General features: G+C 38.5%; 1 protein-coding gene across 2 annotated transcripts in view; it reads left to right on the top strand.

Moving 5' to 3' along the window:
- Window positions 1-26,832, top strand: part of LPIN2 (lipin 2) — an 83,066-nt gene that overhangs the window by 47,713 nt on the left and 8,521 nt on the right. For both annotated transcript variants that reach the window (XM_044243333.1, XM_044243332.1), the window contains exons 3-13: window positions 6,582-6,677; window positions 9,853-10,154; window positions 13,532-13,639; window positions 14,289-14,415; window positions 15,291-15,636; window positions 18,972-19,071; window positions 21,926-22,113; window positions 23,907-24,000; window positions 24,349-24,418; window positions 25,185-25,274; window positions 26,028-26,110. In XM_044243333.1, the coding sequence (XP_044099268.1) occupies window positions 6,582-6,677; window positions 9,853-10,154; window positions 13,532-13,639; window positions 14,289-14,415; window positions 15,291-15,636; window positions 18,972-19,071; window positions 21,926-22,113; window positions 23,907-24,000; window positions 24,349-24,418; window positions 25,185-25,274; window positions 26,028-26,110 (1,604 nt within the window). The remainder of the gene's footprint in view (window positions 1-6,581; window positions 6,678-9,852; window positions 10,155-13,531; window positions 13,640-14,288; window positions 14,416-15,290; window positions 15,637-18,971; window positions 19,072-21,925; window positions 22,114-23,906; window positions 24,001-24,348; window positions 24,419-25,184; window positions 25,275-26,027; window positions 26,111-26,832) is intronic.

Genomic DNA, 26,832 nt, shown 5'->3' with positions numbered 1-26,832 from the left:
TTACCGCATACAGCACTTTAAACTATTTAGGGGAGGGACACCTGGGTGGCTCAGTTGGTTGTGTCTGTCTTTGGCTTAGGTCATGATTCCAGGGTCCTGAGATTAAGTCCTGCATTGGGCTTCTTGCTTAGCAGGGAGCCTTCTTCTCCCTCTGTGTGCTCTTCTCCCTGCTTGTGCACTTGCTATTTCTCTCTTTGACAAAGAAATAAAATTTAAAAATTTATAAAATTTTTAGGGCAATACCTTCGTACCAGTTGTGAATGAGATAGATTGATATAGTCAAGAATGCATTACATTTATTTCGACAAGATAAATTCCATATTTGTTTTGAGGAAGCTGTTAAAGTAATACCAGGACTTGTCTGCAGATCTTACTGAATGCAAACCTGCAGGCCATAGGCTTGTTGGCTTTTATTTATTTTGGGGAAGATTCATTCAGAAAGAAAATAATTTGTGTTGATTTCCTTTTCCTACATTCCTACATTCTCCTTTCCTACATTCTCCATTCCTACATTCCTACATTTCCTACATTGTCCACCTTCAAGTAATGGAGCAATGAGAAGGTTTGTTAATGTATTTGATGTCAATCAAATTAGAATGCTGAGCTGGTAATAAAACCTTGCAGGTACATAGTATTTTTCCTTTCTAGTCTTATTCCACAGTATCTACCTGAACAATTTAGGGAGATTTTGTCAGGATTTTAAAGCACAATGAAAGATCCACACCATATTGGGGCACAGAACGTATGTTAGAGGACCACCGGCATAAGTTGGAAACATCTATTTCCAGGTGTTCGCTATTTTACATAGGTGATCTTATTCCTTAAAATAGGAATTCTCTCTATTTTAATTAAACTTAGGTTGTTTTGAGAATGGAAGAAACTTTTTTGTGGGTTTCACACCCCTAGATATTCTCCCTTCCTGCCCACTACCAAAACACATCTTCTTTTCTAGGTGTTATAAATCAGTTCACTGGAGAGCCACGTTGCAGTGTGGCAGTGTTTGTGTGGTCTGGCCTCTGTTCAGTCATCCTTTGGAAACCAAAAGCAGTCGCACAGTTCATTTAGTAACTTGGAGACTTTCCATTGCAAAACGGTGTTCAGCCACATTTGGGCTTCTTGGAATTTTTATTTCTTGCCAGTAACACTAGCTTATAGTACTTTTAGACTTTATCTGCTCTGGGAGAATCTGTACCAAACTGTTGAGCACTGAAATTTCCCATTAGCTGTAAAAGGATCTATTCATTAAATGGCTTATATGGCACTTTTGTTTGTTCTTCTGTGGTCAGAGTTTTTGATCAGCAGATTGGTTAAGTATTCCGGCCTTTCAGAATGGAATCTGCAGGCTGTTGTATATGTAAGCATTTGTGTATCTATAATTGGTGTCTGGACAGACAGCATACCTCTTTCTATATGCTGTATGCCTCCAATTAAGATGTAGTACAGGGGCACCTGGGTGACTCAGTGGGTTAAAGCCTCTGCCTTCAGCTCGGGTCATGATCTCAGGGTCCTGGGATCGAGTCCCGCATCGGGCTCTCTGCTCAGCGGGGAGCCTGCTTCTCCCTCTCTCTCTGCCTACCCCTCTGCCTACTTGTGATCTCTGTCAAATAAATAAATAAAATCTTAAAAAAAAAAAAAGATGTAGTACAGTTTCTGTACAAGGCTGCTCAAATGATTGTGTTAAATACCTTGTCACACCCCTGGATTTTAATATGAATCTGTCCATGAGACACAGGAAAAGAGACTTTTGCATCAGTGTCCCAGAAATCCAAAGGATGTGTTTGGGAGGAAATCTGGCTATTTAACAGCTTTCCTGTGACAGTAAAACCAAAATCATGTCTCCCTTTATATACTCAGACAATTTGGATTAACTCTTTGTCTTATTTTGGGTCAGTTTGGATTAGGGAAAGCTATTCATAGATTTTAAACTAAGACCTCAGTTACTGTGACACCTATGAAGTGGACTTGAAATCATAATCACCTTTAACCCTCTGGTTAGGGGGAGATATATAATAATTTTCCCACTGTCATTGGTATGTTCTTGTTTGATAGAACACCAACACTCCCAATATGCTTCATAACTCAAGACTTGAATTTCAGAAGGTAAACCTGAAGTTGGTATTTTTTAATATTAATTTTGTTGATTTAACACAAAACTAATAGTTATTTATCAAGATTAAATAATATATTAGACAGGAAGTTTCCATTGTGGGTGACAAAAATCCATCTCGCACCAGCTTAAGCAGAATTTATTGGGTTCTATAACTAAAATCCAGGGGCATTTGAATTAAAATGGGCTTTATTTGGTGTCTGAGGGTATTATCAGAACTCTGTCTCCTCCTACCTTTCAACTCTGTCTCTCTATGTGTTAATGCAAGAGAGCTACAGTACCTCCAGGTTTACTTCCCAGGATTTCAGCAACTGTAGTAAAAAGAGAGCCATTTCTGCCTCCAGAAGCATCAGTATTTAGTCTCCCTGTCAGACTTACCAGTCTCCCTGGTCCTGTAGCTGGGATGGAATATATGGATTGGCTTGGCACAGACACCAGCCTTACCTCCTCACTCTGAAGCCACACCTAAAACTGGTGGTCTGAAATAGAGGATGAATAGATCCCCAAAAGACATACCCAGAGATAGTCTTACCTGAAGAGTGGCATGCCAGAACAAGTCTGCTACAGCCAATATTTCTGTTTAACATTTTATTTATTTTTGGAAGTGAGGGAGGGAGAGCGAGAGAGGGAGCATGAGCAGAGGGAGAGAGAAAATCTCAAGTGGCTCTGGACTGAGTGTGGAGCCTGACATGGGTCCCAATCCCAGGACCCTGTAATCATGACCTGAGCTGAAATCAAGAATTGGCAACCTAACTGACTGAGCCACCCAGGCATCCCTACAGCCAGTATTTCTAAAACACAAATCAGTTCTATTTCAACATCTGAGTCATATATATTGAGTAAGATTAAGCCACAGGGTAGGAAGTATGACTATATAGATAGGAGTATTGTTTTGGATACCAGTTTACAAGGAGTAGTACATCAAAATGCCAGTTTTCCCACTGCTGTCATCTTTTTCTCCATGATCCTATCCAGGATCCCACACTGCTTTCACCTGTATTCTCTGATCATTCTGTCTTCCCTTACAACCTTGACTTTTGAAGAGTACAAATGGTTATTATATAAATTGTGCCGCAGTTTGAATTTGTCTGATGTTTTCTCATTGGGGGAAGAGTAATATAGAGTAAGGGTTGCCCCTCTCAGTGCATCATCTCAGGAGGCCCATCGTGGTGCCATGTTTCATTACTGGTGATATTGACATTGATGCCTTGGTTAATGGTGTCTACTAGGTTTCTTTACGGTAAATTTATATGTGGGAAGAAACTTGGAGACTGTGCAAATACCATTTTTCATCATACTTCCATGAATTTTACCATACACTGATGAATTTTGCCTGCAACAGTTATTACTGTGGTGTTTACCAAATGATTTTGTTTCCATCCTTCCTACTCTGTTTATTTATTTTTTTTTTAAAGATTTTTTATTTATTTATTTGAGAGAGAGAGACAGTGAGAGAGAGCATGAGCGAGGAGAAGGTCAGAGAGCGAAGCAGACTTCCCATGGAGCTGGGAGCCCGATGTGGGACTCGATCCTGGGACTCCAGGATCACGCCCTGAGCCGAAGGCAGTCGTCCAACCAACTGAGCCACCCAGGCGTCCCACCTACTCTGTTTATTAATTGAAATTCTACTGTATCAAAGAGCTATCTTTCTCTCTTGTTTACTTATTCCATTATTTATTTAGATCAGTATGGATTTCTGAGTATTAATTTTACTGTGTGGGTTCTAATCCATTATTATCATTATTTAGTTGCTCAGATTGTCCCATGTTTGGCAATTGGTAGTTTAGCTCCTTCAAGTTGAGTCCTTTTGAAATGCTCCCATCATTTTTTGAGTACTTCCTTACTTTCTGGCACCATAAGATATTCCAGAAGAATCTACTTTACCTCCATCAGCCCTGGAATTATTTTGTTTCTCTGAGGAATGGTGGTTCCTCTTACTAGAGAAAAGTATCTAGAAACAAAGAATCTGGTCACTAGGAGTGCTCATTACTAACTGAGGTGTCCTTGCTTCTAGGCCCTGTCAGTGGGCAGAGCGGGAAAAATCTACATACATAGATACATGCACCTACGTATGTCTGTAAAAATCATGAATTTTCCCACTGATTCGTATTCGTCTCCAGAAGCTTCCTCCTCATCTCCTTATTTGTGACTTCTTTCTGACAGTGAGAAACATGCCTCTTACTATTACAATATCTTTACCTATTCAGTTCTAGAATACACATAAAATAATTTCAGAACTGCTAACTCATATCTCTGATTTAAAAAAAAAATACTAACTACAACATTTGTTTATAGTTCTTTTTGTCTTCAGACTTAAAATAGTCAAAATACCATTTTCCACTTAGGTTAGTTTTCTTCCTTACCCTGCAGTGTGGTTATGTTACTTACATACCGGACTTTTATAACAAGCATTTTGACAACATTTGGCAGCTAATGACCTTCAGTGACCTGATGTGACCAGGAGTCAAGGGATAAATTGGTCCTCACTGGGAAAAAAACCTAGTGGACCATGCAGCTGTTCCCACCATAAGGGCCTTGCAAAGCTAAGTACACTTAGATTGTGGAGTGCTGTATTTATACCTATATTATATTTTTATATATTTTAGGTATATCCCCTGAAGCAGTCTAAAACTGGAGTTTCCAAGTTTATCTGTAAGAGTTTAAAAGTTGGGGGTCACCTGGGTGGCTCCTTCAGTTAAGCATCTGCCTTTAGCTCAGGTCATGATCTTGGGGTCCTGGGCTCCAGCCCTGTGTCAAGCTCCCCGCTGAGCAGGGAGTTTGCTTCTTCTTCTGCCCCTCCCCTGCTCATTCTTGCATGCTCACTCACTCTCTCAAATAAATAAATACAAATCTTCTTTTTAAAAAAAGAAAGTTTTGAAAGTTGGTATTTATTTAATATTATAAAGTATTTAAAGGCATTTATTCAGTCAACAGAAGAAGACTACATAATTTTTAAGTGTAAGTGTTATTTTAATATTTTATATCTATACAGTTCTTTGCATGGTAGTACAGATCATGAAAATGACTGGGCAAGCTGAAACCATGCAAAACAAACTTAATAACTGAGAAAAATTAGGATTTTTCCCATGATTTTTATGTATTTGTCAAACCTTTAAAAATTTCTGTTATAAATGTATAAGAAAATGAAAAATAATGAAATGATGTTTAGTACACTGCAATTTAAAACATTAAAAACATGGAGAACTAGGGCACCTGGGTGGCTCAGTTGGTTAAGTGACTGCCTTCAGCTTGGGTCATGATCCCAGGGTCCTGGAATCCAGCCCCAACATCGGGCTCCCTGCTCAGAGGGAAGACTGCTCCCTCTCCCACTCCCCTGCTTATGTTCCCTTTCTCATTGTGTGTGTCTCTCACTGACTAATAAATAAATAAAATCTTTAAAAAAAAAAAAAAAAAAGGAAAACTAAAATGTCATATTTCTTTGTAAAATAACTTACCAAGACTAGTTGGTCTGAACCGTGTTTGTCCTCTTGATGTGAAACTTGTAATATGGAACAAGCATCTTTTCTTTGTCTTGGCAAATTATCATACTCTTTTCTGAGTGTGGATTAGCTTTCAGGTTTTCATCTCTGAAACATTTGGTATCACGAAGTATGTCTGTGAGTTCCTTCAATATGAAGTGTTTTTCCTTTGTCACTTCCTCTGGGCCATCTTCATCCTTTATGCACAACCACTTTCCTCCTTTATGGATAAGCTCGCCTTCACCAGGTTCCTCTGGCTGCACATCTTGAGTCTTTTGAATGGCAACAGGGTCTCCATTCCTGGAGTCAGCGATTTTTTTCTGTAACTTGACACTCAATTTGAATTTTACTTTCAGTAATACTGCTTTTTGTTAGGCTAGGTTGCATTTTGATCTTGGCCAGTTTCCTCTTAATTACCCCTTTTTATAAAATGTCACAAGGGTTTATCAGTGAGAGACAAGTAGACAACTACAACTATAAGCTTTGCTGTCTGTGCCTGAACTGAATAACACATGTGCTTCGACTAGTCACCAGCAGACTTTGGAAAGTGACGTGATGGATTATGGATCATGATGGGCATCTGTTTTTATGTAGTGATATGTTGACAGAAGAGCAGCCAGTAACGTTTGTGCTTTCTGCAGTTACAGTTAACATACCACAGTAACTGAAGTCTGTTTGTATGAACCATGCCAGGTGAGGCCTGTCTGTGCTAGAACTCTGAAAGTGCTCGAATGTTTTTCAGCAATTGTATTTCCCCTATTTTATACGATTTGGGAAACTAAGTAAAATATTTTGTCATAAAAATAAATGATATAACATTTTCTTTTAGTCCCTTATCCATCCCCTTCCTCCCCAGGTCTGTTTAGTTTTTTAGGGTAGGACAGGTAGCATTGTTTCTCTGGGACTGTCAGTCTAGAAACCTCAGTACTAAGTTTGGCTTGGTTTAGGGTCAATGAAAGTTTTCATACTAAATCACACTTTGTTTCTCCTCTTAGATTGATATAGAAATCAATGGTGATGCAGTGGATCTTCACATGAAGTTGGGTGACAATGGGGAAGCTTTCTTTGTGGAGGAGACTGAAGAGGAATATGTAAGTTCTAGTAGGTTACATCCACTCTACACATCGTATTCAGGCCTCCAGGACCTTTCCCAAAACAGAAATGTTCAGCAGCTTTCATGGTTATAGAGGTGATTATTACAAGTTAAAAAAGCTTTAGTTTTAGGCTGAAAAACTAAGCTGTGAGGAAGGAGCTAGAGGAGTGAAGAGCTTTTCTCCCCACCAAGTGTCGGTACAGAGAACGTGCAGAACACCTTTGCACTTGCTCTTTTTCTGTCACTAATGAGCTTTCTTATTTAGTATCTGGTAGCATTTACACTTTAACTTGAATACATTCAATTCTACCTAAATATTGAAGGCATATCTCTGCAGGCTGTGTTTCGTACAAGTGTGACCTTTAAACTTGGAAAATGTATTTACCATTTTGGTTAGGGTTGTTGGATCTCTAACCTTGAACAGTCTTGAGAATTAGTTTATTATGTCTCAAGAAATTTAAATTAATTAGCCTGTATCTTTTTAAATGATTATTGCATGTTTGGCTTCTTTCAGTAAGATAGTTTGTTCTCTCCCCCAACTGCACCCCACATATCTACTGATGTGAATGATTGTAAGCTGTTCTTGATGGAGTTATTGTAGATCTTAGACAAGGCTTCGTTACAGCTTTTACCATAAAGAATAAAATCTCAGCGAAAATGATAACCTTCAAGTTACTAAAGATACAGGACTACTTTTGGGGGTTTTGAAGATGAACTTCATGTTGGATGTCATAAATTGACAAAGAAAAACATCACTAAAAAAATAATAGAATGAGATTGTTCATCATTTTTAGAGAGAAACCAACAATTTAGATACCAATATGTAAAGCAGCATTACAAAGCATGATTATGAAAGGGAACCTTTCCAGACCAGTATTTTTTCTAGTACCTTAATTACTTGTTTTACTATTACCTCATTCATGTTTACTTGATGCAAACAAAATTTTTCCTCATCAGAGACTGAAGCAAAAAGGAGAAGGAAACAATAAATGAGTTATCACGTGAATAAAATATTTTTTATGTGTTCCTTAAAATCATGTGTGTTTCAGAAGAGTGATGGATTAGGTTTTGTATCAATCAACAAGTGAAAGGACTGGGTTACTGATAGTTTGTTACCTGGTTCTTGTGGTCAGCTCTGATGATTCCATTTATAACAATGCTTAGCAAGGTTAACTTGCAGAGTGTCAAGTTGCTACCCTTTTTTTCCTACGCCATGTATCATCAAATTGTTTAGATTTTCTTTAGAATAGTGTCCTCTTTTAAAAAAAGGAAAAAAAAAAAAAGGTTGAGAGGATGCCTGGGTGGCTCAGTCATTAGGTGTCTGGCTTCTGCTCAGGTCATGGTCCTGGGATGGAACCCTGTGTCAGGGCTCCCTGCTCAGCGGGAAGGCTGCTTCTCCCTCTCCCACTCCCCCTGCTGTGTTCCGTCTGTTGTTGTGTCTCTGTCAAAAATAAAAAATAATAATAATAAAATAAATCTTTAAAATTAAAGCAAAAGAAGTTGATTCATCCAACAGCATTGGAATTACTACTCAGTGGCACATACTATGACTATAACGTGCCCCCACTCTCCAGGACTTTACAGTTTTAAAGGGAATAAATGTTACCAAAACCCATCTGTTCCATTTATTTACATTTTTGTTTCTCTTAAACTTGGTTCATCTAAACTATATATTGTTAGATCCTTTTCAAGCCTTTTAAACTATATATTGTTACATCTAGATCTGTCCCTGTCCTTTTAATAGTTGCCCAGTCATCCACAGTTGGACACACCACAGTTTAACCATTCTTGTTCTGACAGAGATTTAAGTTGTTTCATCCCCCACACCCTGCCCCCCACCCCTGCTCCATAAACTGCAAACAGTGCTATAACAGAACTAGGAAATGCCACCAGAGACGAAACAGCTTTTAAAGAAGTACTAGTGAACTTATTTATAACAAGGACCATTGAATTAAAAGGCCCTGGAAGTTAGAGGCCACAGCCTGTCACTTGAGTGCCCTGGGGGCATGCAGAATAATATCCTGTTATCACAGTTCCTCTGTAAGTGTGTGTTGCTGGTGAACACACATTTTGCTTGGATAAACAAAATATTGGCTTTGGGGTAATATGTCTACCAAAGCCAAATTCAAAAGCTTGATTTAGAACAATTACGGAAATTCATTCATTTTTCAGGACTATTATGTAAAAATTTGAGTATTCTGTGTTATTTGAGGTTAATTTATACCTCTATTACGTACCTTCCATTTCCCCCATGAAACAAAGGGGTGAAGTCAGTGACTAAGAAGTTAATTTTCTGAACAGCAGATCATTTAATATCATTTATTTATAATTAAATTATAAGTTGAATTCTTTATTTACTTTTAAAAATTATTTTAGAGAGCACATGCACAAGTAGGGTCAGCGGAACAGAAGAAGAGGGAAAGAAAATCTCAAGCAGACTCCCCACTCAGAATGGAGTGCAACAGAGGCTTCAATCCCAGGACCCTGAGATCATGACCTGAGCTGAAATCAAGAGTGGGATGCTTAACTGAGTCACCCAGGCCCCCCACAAGTTTAATTATTTCTGACTATTGGGCCTTATTTTCTTCTTTTGAATACCTGAAAGGCTATCGTGAATACATTACAATTTTAAAATATGCTAATTTCATTTGTTAACAGGGTATTGTCTATCTTAACCACCTTCTTACACCCTCATTTAATTTAGTAAACACTAATTTTACTATAGATCCTCACTTCACTTACCTGTCCTGCTGCCATCATCTGATGGGGTATTCCTGATCCCTGCCTTCTGCTTTATCCTGTTACCGTACTTTGTAAGTTCTTGACAAAGTGCCTTGTACTGTCTCCTTGAAATGCTGCCATTACTTTGATCTTCCCATGCAGAGAATTTAATTGGCTGTGCTTTAACTTTAGTTTTCATGGCTTTGTGCTAATTTGGTATATCAGTTCCTTCAAATTCATTCAGTTACACAGACCAGATGAACTATTTTTGCCAGGGTAAAGATCTTTCAGAGTAGAGTGGGCAGTGACTTCGTTCAGTGTGACACTCTTACTTGGGGATTGTGTATTCTTTCCACTCCTGTGAATTTAGATACACAAAGAGTTTGTTACTGTTTTTGATTCACTGTCCACTTTGTCATGGACAATTTTTCTTTCTTCATATTCTTTTTAAGGAAAAGCTTCCTGCTTACCTTGCCACCTCACCAATTCCTACTGAAGACCAGTTCTTTAAAGATATTGATGCCCCTTTGGAGAAATCTGGTGGAAATGAAAGATCATCTCAGAGTTCAGACATCTCACACATCTTGGAAACAGAAACGGTTTTCACTTCAAGTTCTGTGAAAAAGAAAAAACGAAGGAGAAAGAAATGCAAACAGGACAGTAAGAAGGAAGACCAGACTGCTTCCGCTGCCGCAGAGGATACCGTGGATGTGGAAATGAGCTCTGATGACGACAAGGGGGTCCACTCAGCAAGGTAGGGCTCTCCCTGCAGGTGCTGGTCATGTGCACATGCTGTGGAAAGAGCTCAGGTCCAGCTGGTTGCTGTTGTTTATTCCATGGAGCTACAGTGTGAGGTTTAGACTTGTTTTTCCTGTGGAATCAGTGGAAGAGGCATTTTTTTTCCTTTCTGCTGTTCTATAAAATTTGCCATCAGACATCCTGCTGTGGTATTAAAATATCACTTGAAGCAGACTAGGAGTGTGTGTCTTTTCCATCTGGTAGGTTTCCAAAAACCCAAATGAATTGTAAGTCACAAGATCTGAATTAGTGACTTGGCCCTTGGGCAGCCTTGGGTGTATATCCTTATTCGGCATCTTGGTATCTCATCTGTTTCTGAGAAGTTGAGAGTTGTTGTTTAGAGTTTATCATCAAAACATTCCTAGTAAGTTGAAGAGGAAAGGAGGATTTTTGTCATTTTGGCTTTTTTTAAAGTGAGAAATCTTGATTACTTCTTCCTTACCAGCTAAGTAGAAGAGCTTAAAATATATGCCAGTTGTTGGGGCGCCTGGGTGGCTCAGTGGGTTAAAGCCTCTGCTTTCGGCTCAGGTCATGATCTCAGGGTCCCGAGATCGAGCCCCGCATCGGGCTCTCTGCTTAGCGGGGAGCCTGTTTCCTCCTCTCTGTCTCTGCCTGCCTTTCTGCATACTTGTGATCTCTGTCTGTCAAATGAATAAATAAGATCTTAAAAAATATATATATATATACGCCAGTTGTCAAGTCAACAGTGCCTAGGGTTTAAAAGGTAACAATTGGGGGTAGAACATGTATTTTTTTGTTCAAGATTTTGATTTTTAAAAGGTTATCTTAGATCTGTTCCACTCAGTGGTTGCTCTGGCACTAGAAGAGGACCATGTGTGTATCAGCAGGGTGGTTTACTTTATTGATGAGCATTGGACAAGAAGTTGCTGCCCACAAGTGACCCTAAAGTTCTGCCTACAGTTCTTCCAAGATCCACCAGAAAGGTCACTGAAGTAATACTTTTGCCATCAAAGTTTATTGATGTATGTCTTTTATTATAACATAATTGAGCAAAGCTTAGAATTCTTTTTTTTTAAGATTTTATTTATTTGAGAGAGAGAGCTCAAGTGAGAGGTTGAGAGGATCTGAAGCAGACTCTGCACTGAGCCCAATATGGGGTTTGATCCCATAATCATGAGATCATGACCGAAGCCAAAACCAAGAGTCAGAAGCTTAACTAGGTGAGCCACCTGGGCACCCCAAAACTTAGAATTCTTACAGTCTGCAGCTTTAATTTAGGAAGTTAAAACATTTCTAAAACATACGCAGAGTTGCCTACTAAATGCAAAGAATCGTTATTCTAAAGATTTTGTACACAAGCATTGTAAATGAATGTATTACAAAAATACTGGCACATGCCTCACTTTTCCAGATTGTGCAAACGGCTGCATCAGCCAAATCTATCAGAGTCCTGATTTGGTCGGCAGTTAGATTGTCCACTCTCTCTCTAAGCCAGAATCTTACTTGCATGGGAAGTAGGCTTGTCAGAATGCATGTAAATTAGGGTGTTGTAATAATTTTTAGGAGTTTGGTGGCTTTTTTTTTTTCTTTAGATTACCATGGGTCATAGATACTGCCACTTGGAGGAACTCTTTCCTAAAATTTCCCTAAAACGAGATCTGCTTCATTATGTAGCCAACAGAAAATTAGGACTTTTAAAAAAGGACAAAATGTGACAGTCATGGGAATTCAGGTCAGATGTATACGGAAATAAATGCTGAGCGGAAAGGTAGAAGACTAGGCCTGTTCTCTTTTTGATTGTGGAACAACAGCTACTTGATCACTCTTGTCTGGGGCTTTGTTTCTTCTTTAATTCTTTTTTAAGATTTATTTATTATTTGGGAGAGTGAGCAGGGAGAGAGAGGGAGGGAGGGAAGCAGACTCCCCGCTGAGCACGGAGCCTAGCACAGGGCTCTATCTCAGGATCCTGAGATTATGACCTGAGCCAAAATCAAGAGTCAGACCTTTAACCGACTGACCCACCCAGGCGCTCCTGGGCCTGTTTCTTAATCCGTGAAATAAGAGAATTGAACTACATGGTTGGTAAGGCCCCTTCCAGCTCAACATCTAGATACTAAAATAATTGGGGGGAAGATATTGAGGGTCAAAAGTATTAACAGCATGTTATACAGGTCGAAGAATCAGAAAAAGAATAGAAAGTCAGCTGCTTTTGCAGTTGTGCAAGGTAGGAATTAGGTGGGGTTGGAAAGTTTGCAGCTTTCAGATATTTTATCCTCCTCAGGCCCCTACACTTAGGAAAGAAGTTCTGTGTCCAGAGAAATACCTAAAGTTATTTTATTTTTCTTAAAGATTTTATTTATTTGAGAGAGAACGTGCACATGCAAGCACAAGCTCAGGGGGAGGGGTGTGGAGGGATTTAGGGAGAAGCAGACTCCCCTCTGAGCAGGGAGCCCCACTCTGACTCCAACTTGGGGTTCAATCCCAGGATCCTGAAATCACGACCTGAGCTGAAAGCAGATGCTTAACCAACTGACACCCAGGCGTCCCCTAAAATTGGTTTTTATTTTATTTTGATGAATAACATTCTGAAATGGGACAAGTGGTAAATTTCCAACTAAAGATGAAGAGCTGGGGCCCACAGTGCTTCTGAGGGATGTTTTCAAGGTTATATGGCAAGTTAGTTACATTAACTATGCAAATTCAAGAAAACCAAAGGGTAAATTAATTAAAACCTTATTAGCATTAATTCATCCTCCTATGTCTGAGGTCTCCATGAATCTTAAAAGCATTTATCATGCTTTTGTATCATCATTGTATCATTCTTAGGCAATTCTTGGCCCAAACAAAAAGAAAAATAAGTTCTGTATGTTTTTAAGAGTTTTTAGGATATTTTTGACAAGCACTATAGTTCGTTTTCAACTCATAGTCTTGTATTTGTTGTAATATACAGGAGAGTGTAGTGAAAGAACAAGGGCTTACTTGTTTGAATTCAGCCACTTATTGGTTCTTTGATTTATTAAACTTCTCTGGATCCTTGATCAGATAAGGATTGAATGAAATATACATAAAGCCTTAGCTTTCCTCTTCTGGCCTTTGAATCAATTACCTTGAAGAGCTGTAAAAAGGAATTTTGATTCACATCTTCTTTTCGGTTCTTCCCGTTTATCCCATACTTCAGTAGTGATTGCAGTAGTGTATGGTAGATGGCATGAGTGAATCCCCCTTCTCTTTCCTATTTTCCTTTTAGTTATTAATCACTTGGCCTTCCTTCTTCAGTTGTATCATCTAAACATGTGTCAGTAGATTTGGGGATATTTTTAAGCTGACATAATAATGTAACTGTTCATGACTTTGTTTTTTTGCCTTTCACAGAGGATCTTCAAATGCTTCCGTAAAGGAAGATGAATATAAGGAACCTTTGCTCTTCCATTCTGGGGATCACTACCCCTTATCTGATGGAGACTGGTCCCCTTTAGACAAGTAAGTATTTTCAAGATTTCTCAGTTCCTGTCATATGACAGTAATAATATTTCCCATTTCTCTCATGTAGGAGAACTGAATGAATATGTACTTGTGACATGAATATGTACCTTTCCTCTTACTAATTATTTTGTTCCTAAACTTGATCTGACTTACGCTCACAGCGTTGGTTAGTGTAGATCTGCATAATCAGCTTAGAATTTGGCCCTCTACAATTCTTAAATTCTAATCTTAAAGTGTCAACTATTAACTGTAACTGTGGATAATGTGAAGAAACATGCAGTCACACTTTGTTTTTTGTTCAAATCCAGTTTCTCTTATGTATTATGTTAATTTAACCCATGTCTTTGTGCAGTTCATCTCTTGTAAAATTACCTTTCTCATTGATTTCTTGTGGGAATCAGTGGGATAATGCGTATAAAGCATTTGCAGAGAACCCAGCAAGTCCTCAATAGATACTGGTTGGTGTTTTACTATTATTAAAGAACTCAAATGGAAGATGTAATTGATATTCCCTTCAGTAGAGTCTTTATATTGGCAGGATAAAGTTGATATGTTCAAACTTATATTTCTTTTAATTTGTTGAGCTCAGCAAGACTGAAGTTTGCGGAGTTAAAAGGCATCACATTTCTTTGTCTTGTGTTTACAGTCCCTATTCCCCAGGAGCAGTGTGTCCTAAGAGTGATTCAGAGCTGGAGGTGAAACCTGCTGAGAGTCTGCTCAGATCTGAGTCCCACATGGAGTGGACGTGGGGTGGGTTCCCAGAGTCTACCAAGGTACTGATGATGTTTACTTGTCTGTGGAGTTTGTCCAGTTGAAAACCTGTGAGGTGTCTCTGTCACACTGGGTAAAGTGGGGAGGGGTGATTTCTGAGCTAGTGCCCCTGAATATAAGTGATGGTAGTGCCCTCATGTGGTCAGATGAGGAAATCCAAAGTAAACATTTTTCATAACTGCAACGGAAGGAATACAGCATTATTTCGTGTGTTCTATTTAGTAAATAATGTTGATTGTTAGTTAACATTTTAATAAGAAACATTTAAAAGGTACCGAAAGGAAATTAAAATTTCCACACTTAAATTTTAAATAAGAAATGGACTTTATGAAAGCTTTTTCACTTTTTTTTTTTTTTCACTTCTTCACAGATCATAATGAAAGAATTGGAAAGATACATTACTTGAGAGAAAATATTTAGACCCTCTAAGTTTTTTTTAATACACATTTTGCTTATATGTGTGATTTGCATTGAGATTTGACTACCCACTTTATACTGTTAACAGAGCCTTGAGGTATAGTCCAAGCAGGGCTAAATTTTCATATAGCACACAAGTTTTTCTCCCTGAAAATGAATATTCTTCCTCTTAGCATATAAAACTTGTCCTGTTTCCTTAGTCTTCTTTGGTGATTAACTCTTCATAGTATAGTGGTTTGAAATAGAACTCTTGTAGATATCATGATACTAAACAAAATGTAGTTATTAGTTTTTCCCACTTCTTAATTATGAAATACCTCACACATACAAAATCATGTGTTAACTAAATGTGTTGTTACAAATAAAATGCATTCAATTACTTGCATCCAGCTTAAGAAATAGATTTTAACAAACACCTTTGAATGTGGTTTAACTTTTAAACAATTAAACTTCTTTTTAGGTCAGCAAAAGAGAGAGAGCTGACCATCATCCTAGGACAGCTACAATTACACCATCAGAAAATACCCATTTTCGGGTAATTCCCAGTGAGGACAACCTCATAAGTGAAGTTGAGAAAGATGCTTCCATGGGAGAAACAGTCTGTACCATAGTGAAACCCAAACCCAGAGCCCTGTGTAAGCAGATAAGCAGTGCGACTTCCGCTGCAGAACTTCTTGAACCTCCCCTGGAGCAGCCTCAGATTTCATCTATGTTAGATGCAGACCACCTTCCTAACCCATCATTGGTGGAGGCCCCCTCGGAATCAAAACCTGCAGTGAAAGTAGACTCACCATCAAAGAAGAAAGGTAATCATTTGTTTGATTTGGCATCAGGTACTGTAAATTTAGATAAGTTATTTCTGTATTTCAAATGATACATGATGGCAGCCTTTGTATTTATACTCCCCTGACCAGACCTAGCACATACTGTGAGCATTACTTGTTAAATAGGGCTTCCCCACTGCACTACAGATTCCACTAGAGCAAGACTCTCACTTTCTCCCTGCTCCCTCCCAACTGCTCCCACTCAGTATACCCTTGGGAGGCATTTACTGAAAAAAAATTAATGAGCATGTTCAAATCAGTTAGTCCATAAAATTAGCCATTTTATTGACACAGTATGCCAATAAAGTGAAGTGGAATCCCCCAAAGATTATATGTTCAAAAAGAAAAAAATTGGATGAAAGAAAAATGTTTTCACCTGAAACATCTCTAAGGGTAGTTGAGGCCAAATTAATTATGTTTTTTCCAGTAACATGGGAAATATATAAATGTATGCTTAATTTTAGTATGTTTTCTCTTCTTTCATTGATAATTGCCCTCTGAAACCTAAAAGATTGGGTCTGACTCTTGGCTCAGTAGCTCTTTCTCACTTTTGGAATACAGGTTTAATAAGTCAGAACATTCTTACTATTTAAAAATACAAAGTTGTCCATTGACAGTTTTTAGTTCAGTAAGAGCCAGAACATACTCTCTGGACACTGGCCTTGAGCCCTATTTTTTAGGGAAATAAAACCTTACCTAAAAATCGAAAATACACTCAAGGTTAAATCATCACAAATTGACCTAATAAATAATGACTACAGATGTGGACCTTCAGAGTCACTTGGAAATAACTTAGTTAAGAGAAAGACAAATGTATGATTTCAGTTGTATGTGGAATTTAAGAAACAGATGAATGTAGGGGAAGAGAAGGAAAAATAAAGTATGAAACAGAGAGGGAGACAAACCATAAGAGGCTCTTAACTATAGGAAACAGTGTTACTGGAGGGGAATTGGGGTGGGGGGTAATAGGGTAACTGGGTGATCCGCATTAAGGAGAACACTTGATGGAATGAGCACTGGGTATTATATGCAACTGGTGAATCATTAAATTCTACCTATGAAACTAATAAATGCACTATATGTTAATTAAATTGAATTTAAATTTTAAAAAAAAAACTTATTTAAAATAATTTGGCAAGGGTATCTATGGCCAAATGTGATCATCCAGCTGATGATCCAGCTTAACTTGGTACCTGCTCTTTCATAGCTCAGCAACCAAAGGCCCATAATCATATGTTCTGCTCTAAGAACTGGTAAGGAGGAAAATCCAGTTTTCAGGGTGAATGTTTTGTTTTGGTCTGAAAATAATGACCCCCATTCCTACCACATGGTGACCCCTAGGGGGAAATAATGACCCCTATTCTTAGCACATTGTGTGGGACTAACAGATAGGAGCACAAAGTGGTTTCTACCATTCATTTGGCCTCATTTTTTCTCCTCCTAGCTTTTTTAAATTTTTTTTTGAAGATTTTATTTATTTATTTGACAGATCCCAAGTAGGCAGAGAGGCAGGCAGATAGAGGGGGAAGCAGGCTCCCCGCTGAGCAAGAGTTCCCACGCAGGGCTGGATCCCAGGACCCTGAGATCATGACCTGAGCCAAAGGCAGAGAGGCTTAACCTCCTGAGCCACCCCGGCGCCCCTCCCCCCAGCTTGTTATCAGAAAGTTTTATACATATTTGCTTTCTTCCTCTCTTTCTCCACTCAGTTTTTTTTATTGTTTCAAACCATTTGAAAAACTGCAAGCATTGTGACATTTCGCCTTTAAACACTGTAGGATATACCTTCAAAGAATAAGAACACTGACTGCATAACCACAGGACCATTGTCATGTGTTCATATTTCCCCAAATGTTCCAAGGAAACCTTTTTAGCTGTTTTTTTTTTTTTTCCAAACCAAGATCTCATCAAAGTTCACATGTTGCATGTGGTTCTTGTGTTTAACCTTTTTTTATTTATAATAGCCCTGCCCACACACATACTCCCTCACTCCTATACACACACCACAGCACCTCTTTCCCCCTCTGCACCGGTGATACTGATCTTTTCAAGAGCCCATCCAATCCTTTTCTATGCTTTCTCACATTCTGGATGTATCTGATAGTTTTTTCCCAAGGTGACATCCCCATATTTCTTTAAACTGGAAGTTGGCTCTAGAACAGCACTGCCCAATAGAAATGCAAAGTGAGCTACATATGCTATTTTAAATCTTCTCGCATTTAAAAAAAAAAAAAAAGTGAAATTAAGTTTAGGTGAAATTAATTAATATATTCTGAGCTAGTAAGTCCAAACTATAATTTTAACATGTAATCAATATAAAAATTGAGATATTTTACATTTTTTATAGTAAGTCTTAGAAATCTGGTGTGTTTTACACTTTTTACCACATTTTATACAGCTGTCTTAGACTAGGACAGTGGTGATTTGTTATAGTGAGTGGGCAGTACAGGTCTAGAGGCTTAATTAGATTTGGGTTCAACATTGTTTATTTTTTGAGTTGAAGATTACCTCTAGAATATATTAAGTACTTTACCTAGTATCTCATTTTTTCTCCCCCTAGCTTTTAAAATTTTTTAATATTTATATATTTATGTAATATATATAAATATATATATATATTTATATGACCACTTGTTTAAGGTGTTGTCTGCCAGATTTATCCATTGTAAAGGATTTTTTTCCTTTTGCAATCAGAAGGTAATGCTTGGTGATACTTTGGCACCATATGACTCCCCTGTTTATAGCAAACCTTCCCTCACAGTTTTAAAATAATGACCTCTTTCTCAGTGCCAGTGATTTCATCAGATTTGGTCATGCCTATTCATATTCTAAGAAGACTTTATCATGAAATCTAAATGATTCAGGGGCTAAGATTATTCATCTAAAAGCATATGAAAGAAGTTAGTGTGTGTTTATTGTACAACTGTTATGTGTAGAACACCGAATTTCTCTTTCATTGGCATGGATGCCTGAGAACCAACACAGTGGAAAGGTTAATTGAAACCTTTAAAAATAAAATGCAGTTGAGACAGCTGCGCGGCTCAGTCAGTTAGGTATCTGCCTTCTGCTCTGGTCATGGTCCTGGAGTCCTGGGATTGAGCCTCGCATCAGGCTCCTTGCTGAACAAGGGAGTCTGCTTCTCCTCCTCCTGCTCCCTTTCTCTTGCTCATTCTCTCTGTCAAAGAAAATCTTTAAAAATAAAATACAGTTTGAGTCATAGTTGGTCTTAATTGTTTGGAAAAAACGTTGTTTTCTTAAAGAGTTGTAAATGAAGAATAGCTTAAGTTCTTTCTTTTGATGCATTTTTCTTATAAAAATAGGTCTCCACAAGAGAAGCCAGCACCAGGGACCTGATGATATTTACCTGGATGACTTAAAGGCTTTAGAACCTGAAGTTGCAGCCCTCTATTTCCCTAAGAGGTAGTGTATTTTTTAGATATTGAAGGGTAACTAGCTATGAAATATAGTGGCTATTTCTAAATCAAAACATTCTGTGAAAATAGAGCAAGGTTATGGTGATCTTTAGCTAAGTTGGATGATTGCTTCAGATTTTGGGAAATTCAGAAATTGTGTGTTGTTTGGACTATAGTGATTTGAAACCAATAATTTATCTCTTTACCTATTATTATTTACCTATTACCTACTTATAAAGAAATTTCCAGTATAACGAGAAGAGGTATACTAGTTAAACCTATGTAACGATTTACCAATGGTTATGACTTCACATTAGCAAATCTTAGTCATTAATGCAATAAAAGTTCATCAGCATATTCCATTTATTATGTTTTAAAGGTAATATATCTTTATTCAAACACATTTTACAAAGAATGCCTTCACTCCTTCAGTGAGTCTGAGTTCCCAGGTGAACTTTGGCTGGGCCCAGTGAGAAACCATTCCAGCTGGTGTGAGCCCCACGTTTTCCCTAGAGCTCTCACCATTTGTCACCACCCACCTCACAGTTTTCCACTTTAAATACCTTTAAAACCTCAGAATCAGTGTATTGTACTGTTCTCCTAAGTTCATTTCTATCCGTAGGGAAATTCCATTATAAGACTCTGATTACAAAAATCAATTTACTTTTTCTCATGGAAGGTATGGTTTGAAAATACTGAGTTATAGGTACACATAATTAAGTACTTAGAAATAAATTATTGAAAAACATTTTAAGTTTTTATTTAAAATGGAAAGATGGGGTTGATATGTTTAAATTTTTTTATAGATATTTTTGGAAAGTCCTTAAAATTCTTTCCTAGTTCTCTGCCCTAAATTTGTCTTAAAATATGTTCTTCACATGAAGTAGTAGTTGGGTTTTTTAAGGTGAAAGAACTAGAAGTGCTCCATGTTTTTTTTATAGGAAAGTTAAAATGTAAGCTTAGAATTACCACTTTCTTTCAGATTTCACAGTCCTTATTTATTGATAGTCCAAGGATTGATATTTTTAGTTTCCCTTTTAAAAAATGGGGAGAAACTGATTGATTAAAAAATGAGAGTGCAATGCAATGAAACCTTACTATGCTGTATTATAATTTAACTGCCTGAGGTCATTGCCCATTCACCAAGTTAGCCTATTTCTGAGACATTTCATAAATACTTATACCATTTGTTTTGTTAATTGTCATGATCCATGTTCTCTTAAGTATCCAGTATTTGTAATTATAGCTAAACATTGATGTAAGTCACACTGCTCTTGTAGATTTGGCAACATGTTGAGTCAGATGGCATCCTCCATGTATTTAGAGGGTTACATTGGTTAGGATAACACCAGCTGCTCTGATAAAACACTGGACCTCAGTGGCTTACCACAATAGAAGTTTATTTCTTGCTCATGTATTCCAGTGCTGATGTTTGGTGCCAGGCGCCTTACTCCCAGGGATTCAGGAACACAGCTTTTCTTCCATCTTGAGGCTCCACCATTCCCTTAGGGCCTGCATAGAGAAAAGAGAAAGACTCACACAGGGGAGTTTTCAGGAGCAAGGCTTGGGAGGAGCACAGCACACCCCTTCTGTCCACATCTTAAAACTCGGTCATATGGTCACTTGGCCACATCTGACTATAAGGGGACCTAGCCATGGGCCCAAGAGAAAGCAGGGCCCTATTTGTGTTTTACCCAGGGGTCAGCCTCGCTCTCTGATGCCAGCATACTAGGTTTTGCTGCTTTACATCAACTTTGACTTTTTCACCATTTCCAGTGAGAAGAACATTCTGTTGATCTAACTAATCTCAATATTGTAGACTGGGTATGCATTGCTATTAAGAAAGAAAATTTCCAGAAACCTGAATCTGGGTTGTTGGTTCAAATGTAAAACATAATAGCTTTGGAAACTGCTTTCTATTTATGGCCTATCCGTACTTTGCTGCCAGGCACTACTCAAATTTGAGGGTTTTTTTAAGATCATAAAGCTTCATTGGATCACATACATTAAGTATATTGGCTTTTTGAATAAAATAAAAGAATTTGAAACTTTTAGAACAGCTTTTCAGTGTGACATTAAATGTCCATTCAAAGAGTGTGGAGCAGTAAGCATTCATGAATAAGAAACTTAAGGTAACATTTCCTTATCCTTTTCATTCAGATTTATACCTCATTACAAAGTTTCCCTCAGGATCATCTTCTAAAACCTGGCTTCCATGCCTTTACCATCCAGAAAAATGAATTAACTTCACCTTTAGTCCTGAACCTCTCTAGTGTAAGAATAGTTTATAGTTTATTTCTCAAAATCTTTGTTTCAGGGTGGGTCTACGCTCTTGAGAATTTTCTCTTGCTTAATTTCTTTGTTTTGCGAAGTAACAGATGAATTTAGAAAAGCCTAGACAGCTCTGAACTATAGTAATTTTCTACAGGATGTGTATAGTACCACCACTTTTTCTAGGAAGTTAGGATCAAAGGTTTCCAAACATCAGATTTTTCTTAATTACGCTGTCATTTTCATCATGGAAATGTAAATAAATGGTTATAACTCTTTTTCTCCTTTAATTAAAATCAGAAAGCCTGTAGTTGAAAAGTTTGTCTTACTGGGAGTGACTGTAGTGATTTTTGTGACCTATTTACTGTATTCACTGTTAATTCCTCAGCAGTGCGATTAGGTTATTTTTTAATGTCATTTATGATATGATCCTAAACTCTACCTAAGAAAAGCTTTGTCCATAGGTCAGTCTGTTCCTTTTTTAATGGGATAAATTACTTGGTTCGGGCCCCCAGAAAACCATGTAGTAAGCTAGGAATATAAGAAGTTGCAATAAGGCAGATACTTTTCTCCCCATCTGCTGCCCACAGTGAATCGGACCCTGGCTCCCGGCAGTGGCCTGAGTCTGACACGCTCTCCGGCTCCCAGTCCCCACAGTCTGTGGGAAGTGCGGCTGCAGATAGCGGCACCGAGTGCCTCTCTGATTCTGCCATGGACTTGCCTGATGTCACCCTCTCTCTTTGTGGGGGTCTCAGTGAGAATGGAGAGATTTCCAAAGGTATGTCAAGCAGTTATGCCTTGTCTTCACTGGAGAAAGCAGCCTGGTCATCACATGATAGAAAACCTGCTGGTTAGCCACTCAGGATATTAAATTCTTTAATGACCTTGTGCAAGTAACAAGTATCTCCCTTTATTGTCAGATCTTCAGCCCCTCCTTTAAGGTACCTCGTATGGGTTGACCTTAAAAATAAATGGCTTGGGTGAGTTGACAGTACCTTGGCAGGCGCTCATTTCACTTGAAGAGGGAGAATTCTCAGACTGCCCTGTCTAGAAGCGGCAAGGGTCAGCTCAGGCTGTGTCCATTTTCTCATCTGTGAAGTTGAAATGTGTGTGGACCGGGGCCCAGCTGCCCTGGAAATCGCTGGACCTGAGACATGAGAGTAGGGCCTGAAGTTGTGGAAAATTAATTGTCTGTTGAGGAAATAGTCTTTCCAGTAAAAAGTAGAAGGGGTTATTTTCTATCTTAGTCTTGAGACTTGGCCCTGGAAAGTACATTTGCTCCAGAGAAAGGAAGAATCTTTAGCAGAGCCAATTCAGGTGACTCTGGGGTAGGTCAAGCAGTTGTGTGTGTCTTTCCCAAGTTCTTTGGTCTCTCTGGCTTTACCTTCCTTTGTAACCTAAATTCTTCATATTTTCTCAGTTTGGCTCGTGGCCCCTGATTGATTTTCCTCTAAGGAAAGATTTTCCTTCCAGGACTAGTAGTATGATCTTTTGTCTTCTCTGCCCCTTGGAGCAGCTGAAGCCCTCTGTTTGGGAAACTGGGTACCCTGAGCATTACAGTTGTGCTTTGCTGAATCTTTATCTTTTTGAAGGTCACAGGGTGCTTATTATGCCTCTTTCTTCTCCATTTCTTAACTCTTGTTTGTTTTATTATTTGCAAGAAATTAAGAGTCCGTTATGGCCAGTAATTCTTAGTCCCCATAAGCCTTCACTTTAAAAATTATAGGTAGGGGGTAGAATGGAAAATACACAGTTAAACAGACTATAGAATTTACATTTTTAAAAAATCTGGGTAACTTAGGTAGAATTTGTTATTGGAGGAGGCAGAAATGGCAAGTAAAGGTAATTAATATACACATCACCAGGAAGAACAATCCTGGTGAGAAATTCTCTGTTAGCTTATATCTACTAGAGTGTGGGTTTAGGAACAGAGCACACAAATTCATGCAGAATCTTCATTTATTTATCAAGAACTTGGGATTCATTCCTTGACAGACCCTAAACCAAATTCTGGTGTGTTTTTTAGTTTTTATTTCCTCCAAGCAATTGTAAAATGTTTTGTTTTTTTAATGTAACATGCACTTAATACTGTAAGAGTCCCATGAGTATTCCCTAGTTTCATAGTTGCTTCCCAGTAAAGTTTGTTGTCTGTGCTAAGAATGAAACTGCAGTTTTTATTAGTTCTAGAGTGTGTGTGTGCACACACGTGTATCTGTGTCTTCCTTTCTCTTGCCACATCTGTAATTTATTTTCCTAAAAGTCTCTGGCGTATCCTTCCTGTGTCTTTTGGTGGTTGTTGTTGTGGGGTTTTTTTGTTTTTTGTTTTTGTTTTTGAGCGAGTAGTGTGGAAGAGGAGAGGGATAGAAAAAGGAAGTGTTCTTTCTTGTGCTGGATTAAAAAAGTGTCTGATATTTTGCTTTTGACGAATGTAAAAGAGTTTTTTTTTTTTTAAAGGACACATTTTATCCCTCATTTTATGCTATAGTTCCTTCAGTGTAGAGTATTGTGATAATCTCATTTAGGAATTTATGTAATCTCTAACCAAAGGGTCATTACTATTTTACATTGCAGAAAAATTCATGGAGCATATAATTACTTATCACGAATTTGCAGAAAATCCTGGGCTTATAGACAATCCTAACCTTGTAATACGGATCTATAACCGGTAAATACTCCTGCTTTTGTAATTATTAAATAGTCTTGCAGAGTTTGGTTTTTTTTCAAAGTGCTTTTTTTAACCGTTATAGTTTTCTTGTCATAAAATGTGCCATTTCCTATAAATGAACTAGTGGACAGTGATTTTAAAGTGAAAGAGAGGCCTCAGCCTTAGTTTTCAGTGAAGCATCAAAATGTTATTGTCATAGATATTTAACTGCATCTCACTGAAAACAATAAGGAATTTTATGTCTTATGCCTTTCCTCTTTTCTCTCTCCTTTCCTCTCTTCCCCTTCCTGTACTCTCACTCTTTCCCTTCTCTGTGTAATGGTTTTGCACAATTTTTATTTCACACAGTTATTATAACTGGGCTTTGGCTGCTCCCATGATCCTTAGCTTGCAAGTATTCCAGAAGAGTCTGCCAAAGGTGAGATGATCCATTTCTTTTCATTTTTGAAAGTATCTACAGTGCATGATATTTAGAAACATCGATATGTGCACATTTCTAAACTGGGTACTATGGTCAAAGTTTTGTTTAAAATTAATTTAATATTAGAGAAGATCCAAAGAGTTCTGTGTGCCCACCCAAATTATCTCATGCCCCAAATCTAGGAAATTTGCTGGGCTGCCATATCTTTGTCATTTTTATTAGATATTTATACTGGTTTCTGACTGGGTATAAAAGTTGGGAGATTTTATTAATTATTAGCTAACTACAGAATGAATGAAAAAAAAATTCCTCATTAATATGGAAAGAAGCAGCAAGAAGAGGGTGGTGTGGCCACAAGAAGTGTGGCATCAGTGTGATTGGGTCAAATTGTGGCTAATAAGCCTTTTTTGTAGAACCTGAAGGTTCTAAATCTGTGTATCAGTTTAGTTGGTCCTCAAAACGCGTAAAGAACATGTTATCCAAGGGTAGAGAAATGAGAGCATCCACCTGACCGCCCCCCTGCAACTGCTTCTCTATAACCAGACCACCCAGCCTCCTACCACAGAACCACCACAGAGCTGTGCCACCACAAAAAAGAACTATCTGCCTTTCACTGGTGTTACAGACTCTAGAGTACTTGGGGAGGTGTGGAGAATGTTGCTCACATTCCATAATAAAGCACCATCCCACATGCTGATGGTAGAAAGTAGTTGGGTCTTCGTGACAGACAGATGGCTAGACTGACCCAAGTTGATTGTTTCAGGCCACGGTCGAGTCCTGGGTCAAAGATAAGATGCCAAAGAAGTCTGGTCGCTGGTGGTTTTGGCGTAAGAGAGAAAGCATGACCAAACAGGTAACTGACCTGGAAGAGGTAATTTTTTCCACAGGCTAAAAAGAAGTGAATCTTTGATTTATTCAAAAAAACCTTTTTGCCACACACAAGAAAGTGAATTTGGGCTATTCTCTCAACAATATTAATAGTCCCCATTTTTGAACAGTGAGATGTGGAAGTGCTATGCGACGTGCTTTATTTTGCCTTTCACCTTCACTGCAGCCTGATGGTATAGAAGTTTAAGCTCCCACTTTACAGGTAAAGAAACAGGTGCAAAGAGGTGACATCACTTGACCAAGCGCACAGAACTGGTGAGGGATGGAGCTAGGGTTTGACCATGAGTCCAGCCCCAAAGCCTGTGCTCTTTCCGCTCTGCTCACTACATTACCTTCCAAAATGAAGCAAGAGCTTGTTCTCCTCCCAAGGAGGAGATGGCAGTGGCAGTCGTCTCAGTAACTTCTGTTCTGTAGTGTTCGTGTCCCTGGCGCAGACATAATGAGGATAGGCCAGTTGTATTCTGTGACTTGAAATAGTGCCCTTTTAAAATTTTCACTTGTGGCTTTGTAGTAACAGCTTTTTTGCACAGCAGCATATGACTTCGGTCTCAGATTTCTTTCCTTTGGCACAAGTAGAAAAAGGCTGTTTCTTAAGCATTTTTAAGTTGTGGATTCAGAAAACCATTTTGTTCATTCCTGGAGAGTGCTGCTGGTAAGTTTTTACCTGTCAGTCGCTGGGAGGGAAAAATTGCACATTGCTATTATTATCTTGTTTTAGCTGCCAGAGGCCAAGGAAGGGAAATCCGACGCGCCACCAACCAGTGACCTGGCATCGAGCACAAAGGAGCCAGCCAGTGGCAGGTGGGTGCTCTGTCCTTCCTCTGGGCTCATAACCCCTGGGCTATGTAGCCATTATAATCAAATTGATTTTGACAGTTTTGTTTAATATTTAGTCAGAAATGTCTTTCTCTAATGGACAGTCGTGAGAGTAAGTGGCTTATTGGTGCCACTCAGGTAGCAGATAATAACTTCTGCTTTTCTAAAAAAAACTTATCAGCTCAGAGGAGTAAACATACTCAGTACTGCTTTTTAAATGTCTTGCTCCATTCCTGGAGCTGTGGAATCAGATGCCTGTGAAATGGAGGCCTCTGGAAAAGGGATCTTGAGGAGCCTTAAGATGTGCTGTCTCTGGTCCCTGCTCCCTGGCTTTCTATCAGGTGCAAAAGGGAGATGCCAAGAATTTCAAGATGCACCTGGCTAGCTCAGTTGGTAGAACATGCAACTCTTGATCTCCGGGTCATGAGTTCTAGCCCCCCCTACCCCACCTTTGGGTATAGAGATTACTTAAAATTAAATTAAAAAAAAAAAAATTCCAAAATTGGTGTGGGTCCATTTCATTTCTTCGAGGTAGCAACCCTCTAGATACTTGGTTCAGCTGGCCCTGAAAGACGCCACAACTTACCCTCTTCTCCTTCTCGCTGTTCTTCTACTTCCCCAAACGGATTCTTTCCTTCTGCTCCAGCTCTTTAATTCAGGGGTTGGTCTAAGCCTGAGCATTCATTTTCTTGCTCTCTGCCCACTTT

This window comes from Neovison vison, chromosome 3, assembly GCF_020171115.1.
Source record: "Neovison vison isolate M4711 chromosome 3, ASM_NN_V1, whole genome shotgun sequence".
Classification (NCBI taxonomy): domain Eukaryota; kingdom Metazoa; phylum Chordata; class Mammalia; order Carnivora; family Mustelidae; genus Neogale; species Neogale vison.
The sequence above is the reverse complement of the archived record's forward strand: the minus strand, read 5'-3'. Positions and strand labels throughout refer to the sequence as shown.